This window comes from Hippoglossus stenolepis, chromosome 16 (genome assembly GCF_022539355.2).
Source record: "Hippoglossus stenolepis isolate QCI-W04-F060 chromosome 16, HSTE1.2, whole genome shotgun sequence".
Taxonomy (NCBI): domain Eukaryota; kingdom Metazoa; phylum Chordata; class Actinopteri; order Pleuronectiformes; family Pleuronectidae; genus Hippoglossus; species Hippoglossus stenolepis.
In genome coordinates, this window is record NC_061498.1 from 3,327,331 (window position 1) to 3,352,701 (window position 25,371).

Sequence of the window (25,371 nt, forward strand, 5' to 3'; positions counted from 1 at the left end):
GTCACTCCTCTGATTCTGAGCCACTTCCAGAATACTAAATGCATTTCTGATCCTGTACGTAAGCAATCTGATGGAGCTGCTGCTATTCCGTCTGTGTTTAACGATTCCTTCAAACCCCAAAGGTTCTTTATGCATTCGCTGCAAAGCTGCTGTAGGTTTAACAAGAAGGACACAAGCAAAGAGCTCTTTATCAGTAACAACTGTACATCTGCTTATTCAGAGAAGCCAAAAACGTGTGAACAGTCCAGGCTGTTGGTGATGATGTAATAGAGCGGGGGAATGTTTTCTTGGCAGACTTTGGTTTGAAGGCCACAGTCTATCTGAGTGTGGTTTGGGACCATGTGCATCGCTTTGCAGCTGTTACTTACCAGCTCTCAGCATCGAACACGGTTCCATGAACATGACCATGAGTTGAGTACGGATGTTAATGCATCTAAGACACGTTGGAGAACCGCTCACTCTGCCCAGATCCAGAGGTTGTCTGGTTCCCATGTGGCCACATTCTTTTAGCTGTGGGGACACAAATACGTTCTGGGCCACATGGAAGGAGAACCTGACCCTTAATGACGATTCCACAATTACAAGAGTGGAAGCAGCGTGTAAAGTGGGAATAGACGAGTATCGTTGGGTGAGAGTACACAGACAACATGCATCAGCTAACACTGGTGACCGTTAACATCCCACTTCATGATGGTCTTTAAACTAAAGCTCTCAATCACAGTTGTACCTAGCATCACTGTGTGAGGCCACTGATGTCAATTTGCATGTTGGTGCTGCTGTGCTAAGTGTTTGCATCTTACTTGCATGAACCGACTTCCCCTGCTGTCTCCGTACTTCTCTGCCGGTGCTGCTCTTCACGGCACATGAGAAGGATTTCAAGGTACCGGACGCCCTGTGTGAACTTTGTCTGAACTTGATGCCAGGGCTGCTACGGTTGTGGATTTGACTGGTGTTACACGGTGTTCAAACATGCATCCATTACATAACTTGCCCACTGGCCACATCTTATATAAAACTGATACTGCGTTTAGCAGAAGAGCAGAGTCCGATCACAGAGTCTCACCACATGATGGGAGGAAAGTTCACCCACTGATTCAAACCGAAAGCCCAAAGGGAAACTGAAAACACTAATGAGGCAAACCTGCAAACATTGTCTAGAGAAGGTGGCAGCATCCAGAGGCAACACTTCTAATCAACACACACTTTAACCTCAGGAGTGAGGCTGCCCACAGATCACTCTTACGTTAAAGATCAAAGTGAGCAGCCTCCAGACACTGAACCGACAAATCTTTCCTTGTAAAATGTCTGGTGACACCTGGTGGGAAGATTTCCACTCCGCTGCATCCCTACTTAATTACTTTTCTAATTCATTCATTCCAGGAGCTTAGATATTCATAGCTGCCAGTCAGAGGCCTGCTGCTGTGAGAATCTACACAATGTCCTTAGGATTTCATCAGGGTGTGTGTGACCCTGCATGTGCGTGCACAGTGTACCTGTGTGAGGAGGAGCCTGAGGGCCTGTGCTGCTTCTCGGCTGAGCTCCTTCACCCCCGTCCTCTCCGCCGCCTCCATCACCTGAAGCAGGTCAGGCTCCCACAGGACTGACGTGCTGCTGTGCTGCAGGAGCTGCAGAAGACACGAGCACGCACACACACACACACGCACACACACACGCACACACACACGCACACGCACACGCACACGCACACACACACACGCACACACGGGTAGGTATACACATCAGAATGCACAATCATGCACAGATGCAGTCACAAGCAACACACAGGATAATTAGAGTGAGGGTGTGAGAGAGGAGATGCAGGTAGAAATAAATACACACAAACTGAAGTAATTGGTTTTGTCGCGGTTGATGTTGAAGTCAATTAAATCTGCTTTAATTTTGTGAGAAAATTTTAATCAAGAAAAGGTGCAGAGCTGCATTATTGACCAAATCCCTTCAGTGTGGAGTAACGTGTTTCTGACGTATTCATTCCTGCTCACAACCAGGTCCCAAGATATCATATTAGATTTTAGTGGCATGGGCGTGACAGTGTAGAAGCTCTCACGAGTGTGATGAGTCTGAGAACGGCAGGGTGCAGAAGGCAGCCGTCTTCTGAGTTGAGCAGGCAGTAGAGGAGGAATCGAGTCCATGGCTGGCACACCGCATGTTTCACTACACACACACAGACACACACACACACACACACACACACACACAGGAAACAGACCCGGAGGGAGAAAAATGACAAGTGAGGATGCCTAATTCAGATGAGTGCTGTTTAATTTGGTCTATTCCTCCGCGTGCGATTAATAAAAATGTTTAACGACTGAAATCTTGCCAAAAGCCACAACATCAAGACATTAGGAGCACGTAGAAAAACAAACATGCATCCTAATGTGTTGCAGACAGCGATAATATAAAAAGAGAATTAAACACAACATCACCGACACAGCGCTAACACTCTGGAATATTATTTTAATTTTGTCTCTGTGTCATTTACACATGTACAGATTACCGACACTGTCTGCCTCTGTCCTAATACCTGACGTATCGCTCTTTCTCTGAAGGAAGCCCAGCAAGGAGCTCAAACAGTTGACAGAAGCTCTCAGCAACAGCTCGTGCTTCTGAAGAGAAAGTTAACACACGAGAGCAAAGATGAGTGTTCACACAAGAGAGAGAATCTTAAATCTCTAAAATGTCAAACCATTGAGTCAGAGAGATGTGCCTGTGTGGATTGTCGGATATGAGCACAAACACAGCAACAAATGAACAGGAAGAAGACACTAATGCTCACTAATGGACAGAGATGAAGGAAAGAAAAAAGGAGAACAAGGGAAAATCAGCGGGAGAAAACTCAGATATTTGGATAATGCTGGTCTCTCTCGAAGAGTCGGTGCTGGCAGGGAGCAGAGTGTGGTGTCCAAAAATACTAAAGTAGGCCAGGTAGATTTAACAGATGACAGTGGAGAGTTACAATCCGATCTGGAGGCAGAGAGGAGATAGGAGAAGAAAGGTTACGAGTGGGAGGGGATGAGAGAGCAATGGAGGTGAAGTGGCTGGAGGTCAGAGGAAGGACAGATGTAAAGAGGGCAGATGAGCACATGCACATTAAAGGACAGGTTTTAATTAGAGTAAAAAACAGATAGAAAGTGAGGAAATAAGGAGAGGAGAGGAAGATCCGCTGTGATGACTCCTCCTGCCACCAGACCAGAGCATCAAGAAAGGAAAGAGAGCACAAAAACGAGGAGAGAGGAGGGAACTGTTACTCATATCAGCTGCTGCACAGCCGACGACAGAGCACTGAACCATAGAGCTGGAGCTCAGTTCAGCACTAGTCTTTTAAAACACAGAGAAAAAGCCACTGGTGTGGAACCAGAAGCTGCAGCACAGGCCGAGGATAAAAGAGAAATTCAACATGCACAACATCCAATCATACCAGAGTTTAACGTTTTATCCAGAGTAATTTTCAGATTGTCAGAATGGTATTTATTTTCGCAAATATACATTTAAATATATATTATTTATATAATATTCTACGTCTCAGAATCTGGCTCCAAATGCGCAAGATGGTGGCGTTTGCCTCCGGGATATTTAGGTTTTATTTATGGATAGTGGGAGGACGTGGAGATACTTCGATCATCTTTATATAGATGATATATAAATACACAGGTTTACTCTTGACCTGTGTGTATCCAGACGATTTGTGAGTATCAGTCCTGGAACTGAGCTACTCACAGTATGTATCTCACTGGCATTTTATGGACACAGTCAAAATGTATTACCACACACTAGTGCTACTCCTCCTGCAGGCCTTGTAATTCATTGATTGAAAAGATATTTGCTTCAATCACATAGACCATTAACTGATGTAAGCAAAGATAGGATTCAATGTGCTTGGATTGTGTGATAGATCATATTAATGTAGCACTGCTATGAACTGTATGTATGTTCACTGCACAGTTGACGCTATTAGATAAGATACGTTATGATCTATTTGATAAACAGTCTATCTACTACCTTGTTTTTTCGGACTCATACTTTGCACCATGCTGCTTCTTTCTCTGTGCTGGTTTTCACCCGGAAGTCATGTTTCAACTATCAAAGTCAATAAACCAACTACATGTTATTACATTTTTGAGACACCTGCGATTGCTCTGGATGTGTGTGTCATTCCGTTATGCTAACTGCTAAATCAATTGCAATCTAGTTTTCTGCAGAACCTAGTTAGTGAAAGGCAGGTTCGATGTCATGCTGTAGAGATTTTAAAGATTACCTTTTGGATGTCTCTGCTGCAGGAGACACAGGACGGAGTGAATGCAGAGAAAAAAGGAGAAAGGCCTCCTCGTATTATTTAAGGCTGCAGCTGTGTGAGCAGATGGTTGTGTTCATCTATTTGAGGAGAAATAGACACTGACAAACCTGATGTCATCTTTTTGGTTTTAAATCTGTGAATTTCTGCACATATTGTTATTTACTTTCATTACAGTGCAGAATTTACTATTTTGTTGTTGGTTGTTTCTGCCTCCTACGAACAGGAAATGTGGAAAACGTAGACTCAACATTTTCTTTTGATGCAAAATAACAACAACATCATGTTTAAGAGAGTTCAATATATTATGTTATAACCCCAGAAGTAGTACAACCTGCAAAAGAAGTCCACTGAGAGCAGTTGAGAGGCACTGGACCCCCCTGGAGCTGAGCGGGTACAAAGCTCCGTCTTGGACCCCCGGGGGTTCAACCAAATCAGAACCAGTGCTCACACATACGACTGCTGATACCAGGTCAACGTCAAGTAGAGCCTGCAGCAACCTCAGGCCGCTGACTGGAAAGAGAAGTGAGAGAAGAAGGAGAAAGGTGAAATGATTGGAATCAGAAGAAGATGGAATGCATAAACACACAAGGAAGGAAGTGGAGAAAGCACACGAAAGTAGAGGGCAAGGCCCCAGAAGAAAAAGGTGCACAGCAGAACAGAGGGTGTGAGTGAGTGAGTGAGTGAGTGAGTGAGTGAGTGAGTGAGTGAGTGAGTGAGTGAGTGAGTGAGTGGGAAGTGGAAGTATGAAATAGAAAAAGATATTAAAAGCCGGCAGCAGAGGGAATAGAAGCACAGAAGAGCGGCAGAATAACAGATGAAAGGAACTGAGGGCGAGTTTTGAATAGATATGTGACAGAAAGGGAGCGAGTGAAGTTAAAGAATCCAGAGCCGAGTGTAGAGAGTGTGTGAGGTGGTGAGAGACGGGCTGAAGGAAGGGCAGCAAGGCTGAGGGATCAAAGTAGTGATGGAGATACAGAGAGACGTGGCCAAAATGACTGCTAAAACACAGCGGGATCCAATGTGCGAGCTTTCAACTACTTGAATTCCACTTATGCCATGTACACTGAGATTAGAGGTCACTGAGGGACGGAGGACTCAATTAGCGGCGGCGGAAGAGAGGAAGGAGAGGCAGAGCATACAGCAAATGATAAAAAAACTAACAGACAGAAAAACAGAGAGTAGAAGAGGAGGCTGAGTGAGTGAAGGAGTGAAGAGAGAGAGAGAGTGAAAGAGAGACAGGCAGGCAACGAGAGGGGGAGCCAATACATCACAGCGATCCTGACGGGCCACTTATCCAGCTGACAGATGGAGACACAGGAGCAGCAGGGATGATCTGTCTGCGAGTGCTGTAGCAGGATGTGGGCCACTTTATGTAATGAAATTGTGTGTAATGCAAGCCCAGGGTTTTTGGGTTACCTCCCCATGCATAACATTAACAGTCACTGTCCCCACGGAACATAGAAACCAAACAGTGGTGAATCTCATTAGTCTATCCTGAGGTTGCTCAAATCCAAACCCCAGCTGACGTGCATTGTGGTTGTACACATGCGCTCGTGTGATTGCAATAGAACTGAACAGAGAGGATTACGTGAGGAAAAAACTAGAGAACATTTAAAACAAGACAAAACACAAGCTGCTGGAAAGTTACTGAAGTATTCTTAGGTAACACATGCGTGCTAATCAATCAGCATGATGAATTGTTTCAGCATCTCCTGCCAGCATGAACAGAAAGTAAAAAAATCATCATCAGCTAAAATTCGGAGTCTCGTTACCCAGCAGGACATTGTCTGTGTGTCTTTTCCGAAAGAGCAGTCGCTCCACAGCTGCGTCCAGACTCCAGCTGACGCTCTTATGGACCTTTAATAATGACGAAAGAGAAAAAGAAAGCAGACGGGAGAGAGGGGATAGTAAGAAGAATAACTCAATTAGGCCAAAAGCTTCAAGAATGTATTATGTCTGCAGTGCCAGCAGAGAGCCGAGAAGAAAGTGCATTTTAAACAGATCCAATTTGTGTTTCATTCTGCGCCCCACATCTGAATCTGTGCTATCATTTATATGTTCTGTGTCTCGCCCTTGACGGCGCCTTGACTGTGGGAAGTTTTGTCCTGAAGTTGTGATAAGAGCAGAGCTGAGCTGCAGCGTGTACCTGAGCTGAGTGAACATGTTGCAAGGTAATGAGGGAGGACAGGAGGAGCTGGCTGCAGCACAGCAGGGATGAAGGAGGACAGGCTGATGGAGAGAGGGATGGAGCAGAGGAGGAGGAGAGGACTGTCTGCAGCTGGTCCATCAGTCCACTGTTGGAGAGCAGCATGGAGACAGCTGGGGAGGAGAAGGCACTATGTCATCACACTTTGATGGGATCTGCACTTGTGTAACTCTGTGTGTGTGTGTGCGTGCGTGCGTGAATAGCAGTTGGTCTGGATTTATATGTGGTGACATACTCCAGGCAACCACTCACATTTATTACCCATTTCTGTGGCACCTGAGACACCTTTGGGACGTATGTCAAGTTTGGAATGTGTGTTAAGCTTGTTAAATATGCACACACACACACACACACACACACACACACACACACACACACACACACACACACACACACACACACACACACACACACACACACGTCCAGGTGCTCAAACCTGAATGCAATGACTTTCTCACTTTCACTTTATACTGCAACTGGAGTCTGGCACCTCAGCCTTAACCAAACAAGGTGCATATATATATATATGTGTATATATATATATAATACACACATATATGTACAGCCGCCAATTGTAAGAACTAGAAAAACTACAGTTAAGTTTACTATCTGACTGTTTGCCTTGAGTGTGAGAGACTGAGGAATGACAGGGGAATGTGTTGCTACTCTGGTTTAATACACCAACAGCTATTCTCGCCCAAGGTTGAAACCCCCCCCCCCCTGCATAAAGCTCAGCACCAGTGATGCAGATGGTGAATAGAGGTACAGGCTGCAGCAGAGGCAGTAAAGCAAAGCTTTGGGCATAATTATCTCTACCTCCCAGTGACACCCTGCTCTCTGGCCACCGGCCCTGTTAACAACAAATGCAGCTCAGTAACCTCCACTGAGGCTTGTTCCCCTCCAAGTCTGCGTCTGCAAATCATTTAGGTTGTAATAAAATCAGTTCCAATCAAAATGTCATGTCGTATAATTGATGTTGCTGATATGAGGCAGTGTAGCACGTCTTGATTCATCTTGTTGATTATGTTGATGGCAGCTCAAGGTAAATTATTCATCACCAAGTTCCACAGAGGAGCCATTCCTTCTATATTTCGGCTCATTAATTCCAATGTTGCGTTGGCTTTGTTGGATTCTGTTTTGTTTCCCCTTGAACAGACATGTCTAAAATAATAAAACCTTCACCTGATAGATTCCCTCAACGTTCCTGTTTCTCTCTTGTATGCTAAAAGAAAAATGAACAGTTTGTGTGCAGTACAATACGTATACATCTACTGACCAAGTTACTGCACAAGTGTCTGTTTGTCTGTTTTTGTGGTTTTGTCTATGCGTATACAGTTGTTAGGTTCAGCAGAAGTACATGTGCACAAGTGTCTCAGTAATGTCCAGGACTGAGCCACAGCCTGTGCATCATAAAGATGTACAGCAGGTGTCAGCTTGTGTGCTTATTATTTCCTCTGTGTCTCAGTGCTACACATTGTCCAGGGTCAGCCACTCACCTCTGTCAAAACAGGGCAGGGGAGAGGAGCTGAACCGGGGGGGACAGAGGGAGTGAGACACAGACACACACACACAGAGGGTGAAGAGGGTTTGAGAGATGCAATGTCAGGATAGTAAGGAGGGTGAGACCAATATGTGAATCCAGAGAAGAGCGTGTCTAACCTCTGTCAGCGCAGTGTGCAGGACAAAGGCTCAGGCAGCAATACAGGTAGCTGAACGCAGGCAGCAGGCTCTCCACGTTGGTAGGTGTCAACTTCCCTGCGATATTACTGACTGAAACACACACACAAAGGATTGTAGAGTCCAGAGGGTTAATAGATCAGGGTACTACACTTAGATGCCCTGCCCGCAGCCCCTTTTGACCTCACCATGGTAGAGCAGCTTGAAGTGCAATTCGTCCGTCTTTCTGTAGGAGGAGGATGAAGACGAGTCACTGGCCTGCATCACAGAAAGCAGCTTCAGCACCAGAGGGAGCGAGTTCACTGCTGAACAGAAAGAGACAAAAGACAAAGTACGACTGTAAACGGAAACTTTCAAAAGAGACAATGGTGTGAGAGACAAATCAGCGAAGAGAAAGAAAGGTGAGAGACAGCGGTGTGTATGAGAGAGAGGAAGACGAGGGTGCAGCTAAAAGACAGATACTCATCCTGAATTAACCTTTTATCTCGCCTCATTACTGAGACAGAAACCTGTGATGTTCCCAGGGTAGTTTTTAGACATTTTCCAAACTGCTGCAGCATACAGTGCAGCGTTCATGAAGAAGAAGCAGAAAGAGGAAAACTGGCCGAAGCACCACGAATACTCAAATAAAAACTATTCTGGGTCTGAATGAATGAACCTCACAGGCAGCAGGGAGGTAATGTAAACAGGGAGAGGAGGTGCACGAAGACAAAGCGCACGGTAGCCTAACAGGAGAGAGACTGGAGAAGGATCAGGCAGAGCATTCATCTACATACCCCCTTTCACTGATGTAGTGCATTGCGTTAAAACATCTCCCCTCGGGATGCTGCTGCATTAGACACTAATATAAAGTATATATTAATGCAAATTACAGGAGGCTCAACTGGAACACATGCAGCAGAACGGTCTGTAATCCCCACAGGGGCAGGGATGAGCAGAGAGCATGCAGAGGCTAACCACTGCAACAGATTCTCAATCCCCAGCTGGCTCACGGGTGTCCTGCCCTTCAGCTGCGCTCATTAACCTGGTCGAGTAAACAGATAGAACGATGACACCTCGTCCAGAAGCGTCATATTAGAAGTTCTAGAGTTTTAATGTCTGATATCTTGAAAGTTTGTTAATTCTAGCAGGCAGTAAACAGGAGGCATAGCTAGTTTATAGTTCATACCCCTTGGATGCACTATTTATACACACAAATATGGCAATAATAACTTGTATTTTATCAACGCCATCTCATAACCATGTCATCACAGTGTAGAAAATGCTGCCTGGTTTAATGGCCCAAAAAACATAAATTGTCACAGGTAATCTATTTAATGATCCAGCATATACGAATAATTACACTGGGTCCTGACGCAGCTGTCCAACAATTATTAGGAGGCAAAAGTTGGCGCAGAATGTTTTACCCTTGTTTCCTAGTTTTTAATTAGATGTCTGATTTAAAACATGTTTTATTGTGATTACATTTTTTAAATACATATGAGGTTTGTTTATTTCCACAGTGAGTCCCAGAGATAAATGTGTCTGTCATAGGGAATGTGAGGTTCACGATGTAATAGCAGTTCTCTGGAGAGACATTTAACAAAAATATCTTTGAATAATGAAAAAAACTTTCCAGTCAATATGGCAAAATAGCTCGGGTGTGGCTGATGAAGTTGGCTCCTTATAAAACTGAGATTTAATTAAGTAACTTTCAGAGTTTGCTGTGTGGGGAGAAAAAGGACTGCCAGGCTGGATTTGTTCTACTGAGTCTCCCAGTGTAGGAGCCCAGTGGGAAGACTCATATACCCGCGTGCATGTGTGGGTGTACTATTGGTTTTGAGCTCGTACTGAGTCGAGACAATTTCATTTAAAGCTTCCATTTGCTATGCAAAGTCTTAACATGTATGTCTGAGGCACAACAACACAGAGGAGGAAAACAGAACAACGTGTGTCGCATCATAAAACGTAGACTCAGCCGAGTAAAGAGCAACATCTATCTCAAGTGAAACGAGCTGAATCTGGTCTTTAACGATATATAAACCTAAAAATAGAACTAATGTTCCAATTTCCATCTCCTCTACGTGAATCTCCTCTGATAAAAACACTGCCTGAATGTGAAATTTCCTCAAGTGTCTCCTACAGGGTAATTGCATTGAACCTCGCACAGTTCCTTGTCTCAAATGCATGCAACAGGAACACTTGTACAGAAGGAAAAACTCCTTCTGGCAGCTAATTGTCTCTTACCTTGTGTGGTGTGTCCCTGCCCGAGCCCATGACCCACAACCTCCACACTGAACCTCTGTAGCGCCTGCAGAAGCCTGGGTTTGGCACACAGATCCACCTCGTAGTCTCGTCGACCACCCAAAAGCACTTGCAGCACCCCCAGGGCTCGCTCTGCCAGGGGGGGCTCCCTGGTGCACAGCATGTCCTGTGCTCATACAAACACACAATCAAACACAAAGACACAAACAGACTCGCTAGAAATAAAAGTGTGTTCATTTAAATGTGACCAGGTTGTTGAAAGAAAAGGTTTTGGGGGGGGGTGTTTCTCACCAGAAGAGTCAGTACGACAGTCGGGTACTTCAGAGTCAGAAGCTCCACGGTTTCTATGTCTGGCTTCTGTTCCGGCCTTTCTCCTGCATCACCTTCTTCATCTGCCTAAACCCAGCAATGAATTCCAACCAGCTGTTCATCAGTTCAGAAGAAATTATAAAACGTAGTCCTAAACATTCTATGCAACACAAATGAACTAGTGAAACTCAAAGTTCTGTCTGAGAGCGAAGTGGAACGACTGCCCCCTCACCATGGACGTCCTTGCATCCGCCTGCTGTGTTTGCTTGGTCAACCAAAGTTCCAGGACCAAGGCCCCAAATTTCTCGGCGAGCTCCGGATAGCGACAGATGAAGTGGAGGAGTGCAGGATGGTGAATGTAGAGGGATGAGAAGCTTTGGCACGACGACAGCGCCTTGCTGATGCAGTTCAAAGGAGCCTTTGAGTAGGTTGATGAAGACAGATGGAAAAGTTCTTTATTTCAGATGAGCCCACACACACACGCACACACACATTTCTTTCACAACCCCAATGTAAGACTGCTTTCTCCGTAGCTGTGAAAAAGGTCGATAGTCATCTGCATCACAATTTACTCTGCATCAAAAGATGAATATGAGCCGTCTGGGTTTGATTCTCAGTGTAGCGTGGCCTCTAGTCCCAGCACAGGCTGTTCTCATCATCAGTGGTGAACACCTTCATCTTCATCTTCAACTCGTTTAAAAACAAAATACGTGAGGCTGTGATTTCGGTAAGCGTGAAAGATAAGGGATGAATAGTAAAACAGCTAAAAATACTGTTAATCAATGCAAATTTATTGATCCTTGAGGCATCAGAATCTCTAAAATGGTCATGCAGGTGGCGAGGTTTACTGAAAAGCATAGAAATCAGTTCAAACTTTTTCTAAACTGTACTTTGATACTGCACCATTTTACACAAGTTATGTGTTCTGTTTACTGAGCTGATCAGTTACCCTGTCAAGGCTGGGGCTCTTGTCCTGTGTCACTGCCAGCAGGTAGAGGGCAGAGCGGAGCACCGAGCGAGGCAGGACGCAGCCGCCCTGCTCCTGCACCGAGTGTAACAGCCACAACACGCTGGAGAACACTGTCTGGTCTGGGAGGAGCCTGACACACACACGCACCCACGACACACACACACACACAGACAGACACACAAGATTGATGACACTAACTTATTTCAAACACTCATACGTGTGGCCAAACATTTACATATGAATGTACACAACCACACAGACATAGAATATACTTGAATGTCAAACAAGCATCAGTCGACACGTCGGGTGTGTGGGTGATAATGTGGACAAATATACAAACTCTGTGTGCAAAGCAAAGAGCTACAGGTGCGTGGTGATGTCACAAACCTCATATGCTCTTTCTCACGCAAAATGGCACACATACACAAACACAGTGAGTTGGAATGTGTACCATCGCACAGACACGCCACCAGAAAATCACCACACTGATGCTGCTTCGACTTTCATGAGCCCAGTCTCGTTATTTTAATAGCCACACCTCGTATGCACAGATCATATCCCAGACCACACGTCGGCTACGCACTCAGTCCTTTGACACTTTAAATCTCCGGCCACGGCTGCCATTAATCTTGATGAGACCACATAGTGGCAGGGAGAGACTTTCATTGCCTCCCAAAAGGTTAATGCAAAGCTGAGGTTCCACTGAAGGACAGATTCAACTTTCCAAAGAAGCTGATGTATCTCCGAGGTCATAAAATATGTACTTAAGAAAACCCTCACAGGGCCGTGGCGGTGCTGCTAGAGTAGGGAGAGAACTACAGCCACATGCAAAACCAACTAGTTTCCTGGTAGAGCCAAGTGATATGAGAATAATTAGATGCTGTAATATGTCACTAGAGCGATTCTCTCATACGCACTGTGGACAATTTTTTAACATCCAGTCATTACGGTCCTGTGGCATACAGAAACGATATGGGAGAATTAATTCAGTACAGCTGAAAGCCTACCTGTCTCCCTGCTGCAAGGCAAGGTGCAGCATGATCACCACACAGTACTGAGTGGCCCTTGGCCCTTTGTGTTCAGACAGCTGGAGTCCTGGGGCCTCGCACAGCAGAGAGGGCCAGTCTGACAGACGCCAACACACAGAGGGAAGGTTGTACAGCAGAAGATTCTCCACCTCCTCAACATCTGGTGGAGTGAGCAAAGAAATTCAGAAACGGTAAAGAACTGAGTTTAATCGACACTAGTAAAGATAGGGAAAGTGAGCATAGAGAATCTGGAGGAAGGAGAGAGATGAATGATATAAAGTAAAACACAGCAGAAGAGTCCCTGAGGCCTCATTTAAAAAGGACTATTACTCATCAATGAGTTTACGACTAAAGCCAAGCCAAAGCCGTGGTTTATGAAAAAATCATCTGGGGGCAAAAGTACACTGATTTCACACTATTCCAGTTATCTATATTATATCCAAACATAAAGTCAAAATCCATCATTAACCAAGCTATGACTGTCATGGACGCTTCAATTAAATTGGAATATTCTGAGCAAAAAACTGAATATACTCTAGCAAAGTTAGAAGAACATTTCTTTTTTCTTTTTTTCTTAGTAAATGAGGTCCCTGAAGAATAGGAAGACAAGATGAAGAAAGCACGTGGAGTGATTTGAAGAAAACAGTAAGAAGGGACGTGAAGCTGCGAGGGATAGATGAAGGAGGGACGATGATGAGGAGGGCTTCGACGTCTTCAAGGACGGGAGGACTGAACGACTGGGAGAGGGGGCAAAATACAATTATGTGAATAATACGACATAAGATGGGAAGAGAAAAAAAGAGAGAGAGAAACTGAATTCAGATTTTGTTTTGTTCAACGACTAAAAGAGATCTGCATCTGATATCCATGACGTCGCCTCCATCGCTGGGTGGTCTTTGAGGAGGTGACGAGCGAGTGAGGGGAGTGAGGGAAGCAGAGAAGAATGTGAGATGCAATTCAGATCGAATTGAGAGAGAAACAGGGAAAATGGTGCTGTGCAGTGAAGTCTCTTGCAGGAAAAGACAGAGATGGTAAGAAGGAAGGATACAAATGTAGTGTACAGTAAGAGGGAATCGAAGGAAAGCTGGGCTGCAGCACTGAAAGGAGTGACACAAAGAGAAGAGTCACTGATGCATCACTACACACTGGCTGTAAAGCCAAAGCATGGTCTGTGGGGAGTGAGACTTCTAATCAGCCAGTGAGGAAAACACAGTAAAGAAGGTAATTGGAGTTCAAGAAAAAGAGAGAAAGCGGACAGGAGATAAATATAGACAAGAATCAAACTGGGAGATGGCCGCCTGGCCGGCTGCAGATTGATGGCAAGACAGAGCACAGAGGTCTGGAGCTCCACTGTGGAGGAATAGCAAGAAATAAATGGCACTGAATAGAAATCGAGGGACCTTCTAGGATGACAAAGTGGGGACTAAGAGAACGTGAGGGGGGAAATAACAAATGGGAGGAGAGGAGAGAGAGAGAGGAGAGGAGAGGAGAGGAGAGGAGAGGCATTTTCTTTAATATTCATAGAGCTGTTACGGGCTGCAATTACAGACTATGAAAGACAAAAGGCGCCGTTAAATAAATCACAACAATTAATCAGCAAAACAAGACATATTAACAAAACACAGAATCCAAACACTGACATAGAGGCTGTGGGTTGGCATAGCGACCTGCCGCTGTCCGTGATGACGTACAGGATTGTGGCTGAGCGTCGCTTCGTGACCAGCCTGAACTACCTACTTCTTCTGTGGTTTTAAATGCAAACTCCACAAGTGTGACGTGAAAACCTCCGGTGCGCTGAGAATAGACTTTTATAGGTGACTTCAAACCAAAGTATTTTTATTTCTTAAAAACATTTCTGGAGGGGATCTTTAGGCTATTAATAAGATATGATTTAAACTTCTGACCGGATATTCTTTCCACAAAACTATTCAACCTTGATAATAATCAGCAGTTTCCCCACCACAGCCGCCTCAGGTTAGTGGTAGCGTCACACAAAACTGACAGGAACAACAGGGTTTTCACTGGTGCTGCACGTAGCTCTGTGTGCGGTGCAAGAGTGTGTGTGTGCATATTTGCATACCAGACTGGTAAGAGCCAGAAGCAGGGTCTGACTGGGAAAGTAGACACATACTGAGTTTCTGTAGAAAACCACAGCATGATGCATTCAGATCTGGGTTCCTGCGAGACGGAGAAAATAAACATGAATACAAAGAGAAGACAGACGGATGTGAGCAGGAACACTGAAATAAAGAATAAATGAGGACACCTGAGACAAATACAACACACATCCTCCACAATTCACGGCCAACAGAGTGAAAAAATAATTATGAGACACAGGATAAGCCCACGACTTAGACCTTTCAAATATGAAACACAGACACGTCACAGTTCAGTGTCATTACAGCTCAGAGCAGAGGGGCCTAAAGCCTCCAGAGGCAGCCGCACGTCTGACCACACTAACACACACAAAAGGACAAACAGACACACTAACACAATGCACCCACAAAAGCACATTTGCTCACATACACCTAACAGTGAAATCTAAATACACGCATTAAAAAGAAATGGCTTTGAAGCTGCAGATCTGTCGCTGTGAGATGAGGCTCACTGCTGAGGAGACGGCTTATTGACAGATGCCAGAGTTGTGTTATCTGTCTCAATGTGCTGCGACAGAGAAGGATGAAAAGAACCTAACTCTCACAGTGATTTAACTCACACACACACACACATTTTTTACACAACAGCGCTTTGTTAATTGCCGTGTAGGGGTACGTCTGAGTACGTGTGTGTCCCTCGAGGTTATCCTGTTACAGTTACCTGTTTCCCGCACAGAGCAGGCCTTTGTGTTCAAGAGCCAGCCTGAAGAAACCAGAGGATGCTGCAGGGAAGAGGAGGAGAAGAGCAGAATAAAGCAAGGGGGGGGGGGATACGGAAGAGGAGAAAGTTAGATAAAAATGTTATTTATGTAACACAATGTTTGAAACTCCTTCACAGTATAAAGGAAACAAAAACACGACAAAAAAATGCACCTATTGTAAATCAAATTCTGCGACGAAATACCTGAATGTTAGGAAAAGGCAAACAACTCTTCAGTCTAAGGACAAAAAACAGCTTGGGTTCGACGACTCAGTGATTTTAAATGTAGAGGAAGAACAAGCCTCCACTGAGAGATCAGCCTCATGATTTAGTCTCAGACCGTGACCCCCTAGAACGTCACATTTTGATTTCACACGGGTTTTAATGCCTCTCCCGACACACATTCATTCTAAAAATAGACTAAAACATCAGAGAAAAAAAGCTCATCAAATACATCAGAGATAATGGGACATCATGTTTTAACTCAATGGGGAAAAACCATGTCATAAAACTGTATTTAATGTCTGTGTTTAATGTCTTTTAGTGCTGTATTGAGAGTGACTGAAAATGAAAGAGCGAGGAAGAGAGAGCGAGATAGAGAGAGAGCGAGAAGAGAGAGAGAGAGAGAGAGTGAGTGTGTGCTTTTTAATCTCATTAAGCTACTAGCTCACTTTCTTCTGGAGCGATGCCAAGTCGCTGCTCAGTCATATCTGCAGAACACTATTTTAGCGCTCGCAGCACAAATATAAAGCTTATGTTTCTTTTTAATGCCATTGCACTTCTCGTCTAAACGCCCCAGGCAACAAGTTCCCCGTCAATAATTCAGGCTCATCGACTCAACTGCCAGTTTTTTAGAGAGAATTGCTCAATTTCTCCTTTGCAGCGATGTTACATTTAATCTGATTATTACCTTTGATGAGAGCACGATCAACTGTTGCTGTTTCGGAATAACTTTAAATTGCACAAAATATGGATTTTACTTTTGTGAACACTAGCGAGCAATAGAAACAGAACGGTTCAGTGGTTCAGTGGAGAACATTATGAGATAATGAAACAAATGAAATTTACTTCTTGTTTTTGCACGATTACATTGGAACTGAAATTGCTTGGGGGTTTTTCATTATTTAGTTTAGTTAGACATTTTAAATAAAACAAATTGCTGTAAGCAACATGTTGAACTGAAAACATAAATCTTGTTTAGATGGACAGTTTGTTTGAAGCCGGCAGTAACAAGACTGAAAGTGGGGCTGCGTAGGCTGCTACTGTGCCAGTCATCTCAGATACTGTTATGATGAATCTCACCACAGTTTAACATAACTTCGTATGTGTGATACTAGATTTAAATCAAATCATGGAATTCAGCGTTTCCCACTCACCAAGCTTATTTGCAAAGTCAGGCATGAGGGGCGGGAGGAGGGTGAACTGGGAGGACAGGATGGAGTAGAAGTACTGCAGTATCTGAGCGTTGGGTGCGCGCTCGTACATCCTCTACACACACACACACACACACACACACACACACACACACACACACACACACACCAACATCAAATCATAGACAAATGACCAGGACTTCAACTGTAAACTAAAAATGTTCTTGTCTGATAGATTTTTTGGCTGGAACAGAACCAAATTTAGAAAAGTATCATATTAAATAAACAATTAGTTTGCACTACATCAGACTCAATGATTGATGGATCAAACGTCCCCGTGTACACAAAGCTAATGAGAGCAGAGTCTGTGTGGCTGTGTTTATTAATACAGTCATTTAGAGTAACAGCTGGACAGAGTGCGATAATCACTGTGACCTATTTCTCAGAAAGGAGGGGGGGTTCCAGTATACATTTCTCATGTGTCTGGCTACACGTGTGTGTGTGTGAAGTTTAAGGTGAGATGATGAGTTGGACGTGTGCATGTGTGAGTGTCAGACTCTCACGGTGACGGTGGGAATCCAGATGGAGTCACAGCAGTGAAGCAGACAGCGACACAGAGACTCCAGTGAATCCTGAGTGGGGCCTTGTCTTGATGGAGCAGTGAAGGCGTTCTCCTTCAGAACAGGGTCTGAGGCACACTCCTCAGCCAACCTTGGATACACACACACCACGTGTAGACACACACACACACACACACACACACACACACACACACACACACACACACACACACACACAGGTATAAATTCAATGTCTTAACTAGGGCAGTGTCTATTCTAAACCTGCCTGATAGAATGGGCTGTCTTCTTGGTAAAGACCGGCTGCTGGACCACAGAACCCTGAAGCCACGCCCCCCGCTGCAGCACAGAGAGCTGTTCACCTTTTTATTTAAAGTCGAGATTAACAACACCACTCAGGTGTATGAGTCCAAGCTGCAACTAACTACAGAGCGCTGGTCACCAGTTAATTCAACTAATGTTAATATTGAACATATGACAAAATAAATCTTTAAATCATACGCTTTACAACTTCAATCAACAAAGTTCTACTTTAAGAATCACTGAACAATGAAAAGACTGAACACTGAGTAGATCAGTTTTTTTGTTCCTGAACTCCTTCCTGTTTAACTCCTTGAACTTGAATGTGACTTGACAGCGCGCTGACCTGCATGCGGCCTGAAAACAAACCAGGGCCTGGAGCAGAAATCCCTCAGACCTGGAAGCCTGGCTGCTGAGGCTTGACCTCCTCACAATCCCCTGGAGAACAGCAGAGAGAGAGAGAGAGACGGGAATGAAACAGAACAGGGTGAGAGAAGAGAGCAGAAGTGAGACGAGACACGAGCAAATATGATTACATCACCGAGGAAATTATCATTTCATCAAAGCATATCATCCAAAAGATTTCCTCCAGGAAACCATTGAAGATTTATCTAAAACAACAACATTTCTTTCTTGAGACCAAGAACCAAGAAACACTGAAATCTACAGTAAATATCTGCCTGTTGGGTCCAATTAACAGCCAGTGAATCTTAATCTTTAATCTGTATTAGGCCTCATTATAAAGTGAGTGCGATTATAGAGGAGCTCATCTTTTGTTTAAAGTTCAAAGATGTCAACCAGGCATATCGTGACAGATACAGAACTTTCCCTGTCACGAATGCTACAGTCTTCCAGTTAAGATTTTGACAGGGATCAGAAAAGGACATTCAGTCAAAATATGAAATGTCATTATTAACCACAGGAAACAGTATTTGGAGAGTTTATGCATAAGAGGGGACACCGCCAGTTTACGAATGTTGTGATCTGCTGACTCACAGAGCTTCTCCGCTGAGTAGAGGAAAGTGGGGACAGCTCACAGAATCTGTCGGTGATGGCCTCCACCAGTCTTCCTACCTCACTGTACTGTACTGGTCGGGCCTGGTGGTTCAGTCTGGAGAGTTCAGAGCGGATTGTTTATAAAGAGGAACAAACAACGCATCATTGCTTGAGTGTCCTTGACAATATGTGAGTCGGTCGGTGTGTTTGTGTTCACCTGAAGAGGGCGGAGGCAGCGCTGACACCCTGTGTGGCCACCAGCAGGCAGGAGGAGGAGACTCCGGCTGCCACGGCCTCTGAAGCCGCCACGAACCCTGGACCACTGGGGAACAGACGCACACTCGGCGGCTGCCTGTTCACAGACACAGATAGACACACTTTAAAAAATCACAGTGCATTAATTCAGAGATAAATAAGTCGATTGTTGCTGTAGCCCAGCAGCAAAGAAGAATAGATCCTAGACAAGACAGAGAAAAACAGTGATAAATTCTACAAGAGCCAGTATATATGTAAAGTTAAATAGTGTTGTACTGTAATGATGAGTCTTTGGCAAAAGTACAAAGACAGGGAGCAAACGTTTAGAGATTTTAGCTGATAAATGTTTTCTACATGGTCGACAAAAAGCAGACAGGCTGTTCTTTTGCCTGATACCTGCCAGTGTTTGGCTTGATGTGCCAATACCAACAGGGACTGTTTGCTGAGTCCTGTTGAAGCCTCTGTCTCACTCACCTACAGAGAGACAGACACTCACTTTCTCTCTCTCACTGCAGGTTCACACAATAAACAAATAGTGCTGACCTATTGGCGTTACAAAGATCACCAGTTTATGTCTCTGGTCCATGACGCAGCGCTACAACATCTGTTGTGCGGTTGTTGTGCTGACTGGCTCGCTGTTGCCACAACACGAGTCGCATACGACATCTTAAATAACACATCCATGCACATAAAGGTGCGCGCACACAGACACACACATGCTGGTTCAGCACTTTAGGAGCTCTGGTCGAGCCACTTTTTCACTGTTCCACTCAGCGTAAAGGACAAATTTCTCCTCGCCATTTGAAATCTCTTATCCTCTGTATCATTGCCGTGTGACGGGTGGAACATGCCATTAAAATGATGTCAACCTTGCAGAAATATGACAGTGTTTTACTGGCTTGTGATATACTCTCATCTGTGAGCCAGCAGACAGTTAATTCAAATCTAATTAAACTTGTAAGTGCACCATATTTAACATATAACTGTGTGTCAGTGAAGCTGAAGCTGTCCATGCAGTTCGCTTTGTGTATAAAAGAATCATCATCATAAATGTGTGAGGTTTTGTAGATATTATAACAGAGAATGCTGACTGAGTCAATGGTTCACTAAGCACTGCAAAATCAATAGTCTACAGATTAACTCCTTTAACATATGATGATGATGCCAAGTCAACAACATATCTTTGCAGGGTTCAGTTCAATTTCTTTGCTCACTGACTGAAAATCCTGTTCAAGGGAGCTGCACATCCAGTGGAGTGGAATCATTGTGGCAGTGTTCCAACAGACCAGCCTCACCTCTCCAGTATCTCAGTCAGGAGCAGCAGACCTTGTTTCTGCACCTCCAGGTTGGACAGCCGCTGAGCCTCCTTCAGACTGCGCACCAGGGATTCAATACCTAACACACACAAACACACCAACACACACACACACTGCGTCAAATACATTCTAATAATCCACTTTACACACAACCAGACATGCGGCCCCCTCTCCAAACACTCACATTAGTCCGATCTTGCTCAGTGCCAGAGTTATTAGAGTGGCTTGACTACACTAGAGGCTACGGCAATTTCCCATCTCACAATGAGTGGCATGCGCATAAATACAAATACACACACAAAGGCAAACCAACACACACAATAGTGCACGTTAAACAAAGTGGCAGTGGTACATGTTTCTCATTATCTGTAACACAACTTCTGCTGTATCTCATAAAGAGAGTGGCTACACAAGATGCACTGTTTCCTGGTGAATTATCTCTGCACTTCAAGTGTGTTCGATAGTTTTATTGAAGTTGAAGTGCTGCAGGATTAAAAAACGCCAGTGGAACCTCAAATACAACATCTAATGCAAAGGTGCAAACCAAACACATAAACCCACATGACACATCTGTGTTCATTACGTTCTGTTGGGAATGATAATCACACTTTGTTATTGTTACGTCTTGTCTCATTTGTTGGATGTATCAGAGGTGTGGCCCAATCAGCAGCGGAGTTTACATGAACCCTTTAGTAATAAAACGTCAGAGCACAACTCTAAAAACTAAATATTGCAGTAAAGTGTGAAACAGGAGCAAATGACTCCACCACCACCTGGAAGGTTTCATAAAATGCAATGTTACTGATTGATTCAGACTTTTCTGTGTGAGCTGTAACACGGCTCATCAGCAATAGTTTTAACCGTACCACCAAACATAAAATTGAAGTTCTATTGGGAGACACACACACACACACACACACACACACACACACACACACACACACACACACACACGATGATGCCTCATGAGTGTTTTCTTATCCGTCTGAGTTCTCTCACCATAGACAGAGTGGCACTGGGAGAAGAACAGCGGGTCCTCGGTCAGTAACACCAAACAGCTGTAGACTGACCACAGCAGCATCTCACTATTAGTACTGGCCAGACGGTCAAAGAGAAACTCTGTGAGGGAAAGAGAGACGGACAAAAGAGAGAGAGAGTTTAACAGGGATGACAGAGAGAGGCAGCTGTTGGATTTGTATGTCTGTGTGTGCACATCACCAGGTATGTCGGCCTGGATGAAGGGGGCGCTGTACTGACTGGGAGAATGAACCAGCACAGCGGCAATACACTTGGAACTGGTCACCTGCAACATCTCATCCCCACTAAGCAGCAGCTGTAAGACACGTTTAATGGGTTTAATATGAATCCACCAATCAACTGAAGACATGATTGCATTTAAACAGTGTGCCAGGCATCTGCAGAGTTTCAGGTTACTGATGACAGACATGAAGCAAGTTTGCCAACAGTAAATGGAATCTGCAAATTCGTTTGATTTATTTTATTGCTTAGTTTTTAATGTAGCCCTGTTCTTTGCCTTTGCAACTACAAAACCATTTCATTTCCTTTGCCCACAGTTTATAATAGCGTGTAGTTTTCTGGCAAGACTGATTAACAGTGAATTTATCTGGTGGAATGGATCCTAAATTCAACACGTTAATTATGTTTTAGGACATAACTTAGATTTGGGTGATTATTTACTGATCTACAAAAAAAAGACACTACCCACGTCATGAGCTTCACTGTAATGTGAGTCGTGACTCAGTTAATCTAACTACACGTTGATTTCCCAGACATGAAGAGCAAATATTTGTCCAAAGTAAAACCCTCCTAAATCCCCATTCAAAGGCCCATTAATCCAGGATTTGAACTTCTTGTTATGATTACAGTCAGTGTCAGAATGCAGGTTTTGAGGGGGGGAGCAGGATGTTTAGACAGAGACCTGTTTCAGTATGAGAGGCAAATGGCAGCAGTCAAGAGATTGTTGCTCTTGGTTCTGGCCGAGGATCTGGCTGCTGTCGGTGTGGACGCTTTGGTTCTCATGGCACATGATCTGATTGTCAGTGCAGTTCATCAGAACGGACACAGCCTCTGCCAGCTGCACCAGCAGCCACAGCAGGCCTGAGGGATCAGAGACAAGCAGCAAGAACAGCATGCATGTTCAACCCTGTAAAAACTGAACATAGGTACAAATCCTAACATAGTAAAATAAGGTTTTTCTCACCGACACAACTTCTGATGAGCTGTGGGGAGCCTGCATTGGCCAGGGTCTGCAACAATAGGACACACAACCTGTCTCTGATGGCAACGGGCAACGACTGAGCTGCTGATCCCCTGAACAGTTTGAGCCACACATACAGGACCGAAGCCTTCAGGCCTTCATCTGGATAAAGCAAAGCTGAGCACAAGCTCCCCAGCAAGGACCCTGGTGGACAGAGCGGGGAAACCGAAGCATAAACATCCCATAATAGATAATAAAAAAACTGAGGGTTTATGCAGAATAAAGGAGGAGGAAATCAAATCATGTGATCACACGAGGAAGACCACAGAGGAGCAAAGTGCATCTGAGTTTCACCTTAACAAACTTTCACTTGATGTTGCAAACAATTGCAAAGACGTGTGGTGGGAAAGTTTCCATGAAGATGAAAAGATTGAACGCAGGCTATTGCGGAGAGAGTACATCCAAATTGCAGGTGGGAAAGAGATTATTTTTTAAATATCTTGGGAGTAGGATAGGAATCTTTTGTCTGAGCACAGCAGGCAGGAGCTATAAACTCTCAGGTACATTGTCTGACAGAGAGAAAGGGATTCAAACTCGCAGAAAAGTAAAAAGAGAGGAAAAACAGGGTGGAAAGAAAGTAACAGAGAGAGAGTGGAACTCATGGAGAGCAAAAGTGAAAGATAAGAAGAGACAGGTAGAGGTAGAATGGCTGAGTGAGTAGAAGAGGGGAAACCCAGAAGACGAGAAGACCGGGAGGGAGGAAAGAGGAGATGGGTAAAAAAGTGAAATACAAGTTAAAACTAGAATCACCGTCCTGCAGTTTTATGCCTCAGCCAACAAACCTTTGACCACTGAAATCTAATCAGTTCATCTGTGGGTCTAAGTGACCACTGGTCAAAAATGTAAGAAATTCCATAAGGGCTCATCTTCAAGAGGCCACTGGGACTTTGACCGACAAGGATTCTTAAGATAGCGTGCCCAAGGGTTTTTGTGATGTCACAGTGACCTTGATATTAATTTGAAGTAAATTAACTTTTGAACGATTTCTGTCAAAAAATAATGACGAAAATACCATAAATACCATAGTGAATGAAAGCAGGGGACATGAGAGCCACATACACAAAATACAGATCAGATCATAGGCCTGTACTGGTCCACTGCATGAATATGCTGCCGCACAGTAGGGAAGGATAATTTATAACCAAGCTCTTTTAGAAGAAGTATCTTTACACAAGTGAAATAACCCTGAGTGTTCAGATGGTTATTATAAAAATTATTAGATTCATTAGAGGCCACACAAGATGGAACGTGAGCCATGAAGACAGGTGGCTTCGAGAGAAGAGAAGGCAATGACTACATAAGTATAAAGGAGTGACTAAATCAAGAATGTTTATATTGGCAGGCAGCACTGGAGCTGGAAGGAGACGGAGGAACAGAAGAGACAGAACCAGAAAGACATGACAGAGTAGGACAGGCGAGCCCAAGCCCAGCTGCCCTGTGAAGCAGATGAAACCCAATGTGAGGCAGGAGAGGCTCCCAGACATGTTTGATTAAACCCAAATATATGAGGCGGCCGAGATGAGAGCCAGGCATACAGAGAGGAGGGAGAGGAGGAAGATAAGACAGAGGAGGGAAATGGAAGGACCGTGTAAAAATGGGTTAGAAGGATGGGTGGGAAATAGAAGCCTTACTCTCGTTTAGCACCACATTTATATGACACTCAGATTCAAACACAGAGAACTGAAACATAAAGATTAAAGAATTTAATGTTCCTTTCTTTGACGGAGAAAATGAACGGTTCTGTTGATTTTCACCCTGCTTGGCAAAACCCCTCCGTCTCTTCTCAGCTTCCAGTGTTTCCCACATAGAACATATATTTATTTGTCCCACCTGAATACATAACACCAAGCCCCAAAACAATTCTCTATGTATTTCTTCTCAATCTCTGCATTAATATATAGTTTAAAAGTACAGAGGGATCTGTTCAAATATATTCCATATATGTTCTTATGAGAGAAAGTAAGTCCTAATCACTTATCTGGTCTTCCTGGCTATATCTCTGTCTGCCTTCCTCTTTCTCTATCTCATTAATGCTTCATCCTGCCTCCCTGCTTCCTCATTGTGTCTGTATCCACTCCTCCGTCAGAACCAGAGGGAGTGGGACACCAGCAAGGCAGAAGCAAGAGAGGGAGGGTTGAGGAGAGAGAGAACGAGAGAATGCAAACAAATGCAGGCAGAGAAAAAGGATGGTGTGAGACCAGCAGAGGGGTTAATCAGTTGGATAGGCAGACAGACAGATAGAGTGAAATGCACAGGGTGCTCTGGGCTCGTGTTGTCATTGCCGTGCTGCTGTCGTTAGTCCAAACAGCCCTTCAGAGACACGCTGAGTGACAGACCACAGACAGGCGCACACCGTCAATAGTGGCAACCCGCATCTCGCATCAGCATCACAACAACCCGCCGCTACCTGCAGCTGCTCGGGGGAAGCATGTAAAAATACATGGGAGGTGGACACACAAAGCATATTGACGTGAGGCCGGCTTACTTGGCATGAGGCTCACAATTACTCTTGCCTGTGAAGAGAGGCACTCAGGCATGGCACAAACACAATACAACACACATAGACGCCTGAAGTAGTGTAATGGTTCAGTGAGTAGACAGACATCAGGCGGTTGCGGCAGAGATCAAATCGGCGAGTTTGCGTGAGAGGGCTGGTGAGGGGCACTGTCGTTC

General features: G+C 44.4%; 1 protein-coding gene across 1 annotated transcript in view; it reads right to left on the reverse strand.

The window, feature by feature from the left end:
• The window catches only part of LOC118123589 (meiosis inhibitor protein 1), a 35,831-nt gene that overhangs the window by 4,134 nt on the left and 6,326 nt on the right, over nt 1-25,371 (reverse strand). The window contains exons 6-30 of the mRNA XM_047343991.1: nt 22,642-22,842; nt 22,360-22,538; nt 21,639-21,753; nt 21,420-21,539; nt 20,400-20,499; nt 19,067-19,201; nt 18,850-18,964; nt 18,200-18,291; nt 17,539-17,686; nt 16,979-17,090; nt 15,564-15,624; nt 14,827-14,924; nt 12,726-12,906; nt 11,698-11,848; nt 10,981-11,166; nt 10,731-10,835; nt 10,422-10,605; nt 8,384-8,500; nt 8,178-8,288; nt 6,459-6,631; nt 6,085-6,169; nt 4,644-4,822; nt 2,543-2,624; nt 2,066-2,172; nt 1,494-1,625 (exon numbers count right to left, since the gene is read on the reverse strand). Of these exons, the coding sequence (XP_047199947.1) occupies nt 1,494-1,625; nt 2,066-2,172; nt 2,543-2,624; nt 4,644-4,822; nt 6,085-6,169; nt 6,459-6,631; nt 8,178-8,288; nt 8,384-8,500; nt 10,422-10,605; nt 10,731-10,835; nt 10,981-11,166; nt 11,698-11,848; nt 12,726-12,906; nt 14,827-14,924; nt 15,564-15,624; nt 16,979-17,090; nt 17,539-17,686; nt 18,200-18,291; nt 18,850-18,964; nt 19,067-19,201; nt 20,400-20,499; nt 21,420-21,539; nt 21,639-21,753; nt 22,360-22,538; nt 22,642-22,842 (3,269 nt within the window). The remainder of the gene's footprint in view (nt 1-1,493; nt 1,626-2,065; nt 2,173-2,542; nt 2,625-4,643; nt 4,823-6,084; nt 6,170-6,458; nt 6,632-8,177; nt 8,289-8,383; nt 8,501-10,421; nt 10,606-10,730; nt 10,836-10,980; nt 11,167-11,697; nt 11,849-12,725; nt 12,907-14,826; nt 14,925-15,563; nt 15,625-16,978; nt 17,091-17,538; nt 17,687-18,199; nt 18,292-18,849; nt 18,965-19,066; nt 19,202-20,399; nt 20,500-21,419; nt 21,540-21,638; nt 21,754-22,359; nt 22,539-22,641; nt 22,843-25,371) is intronic.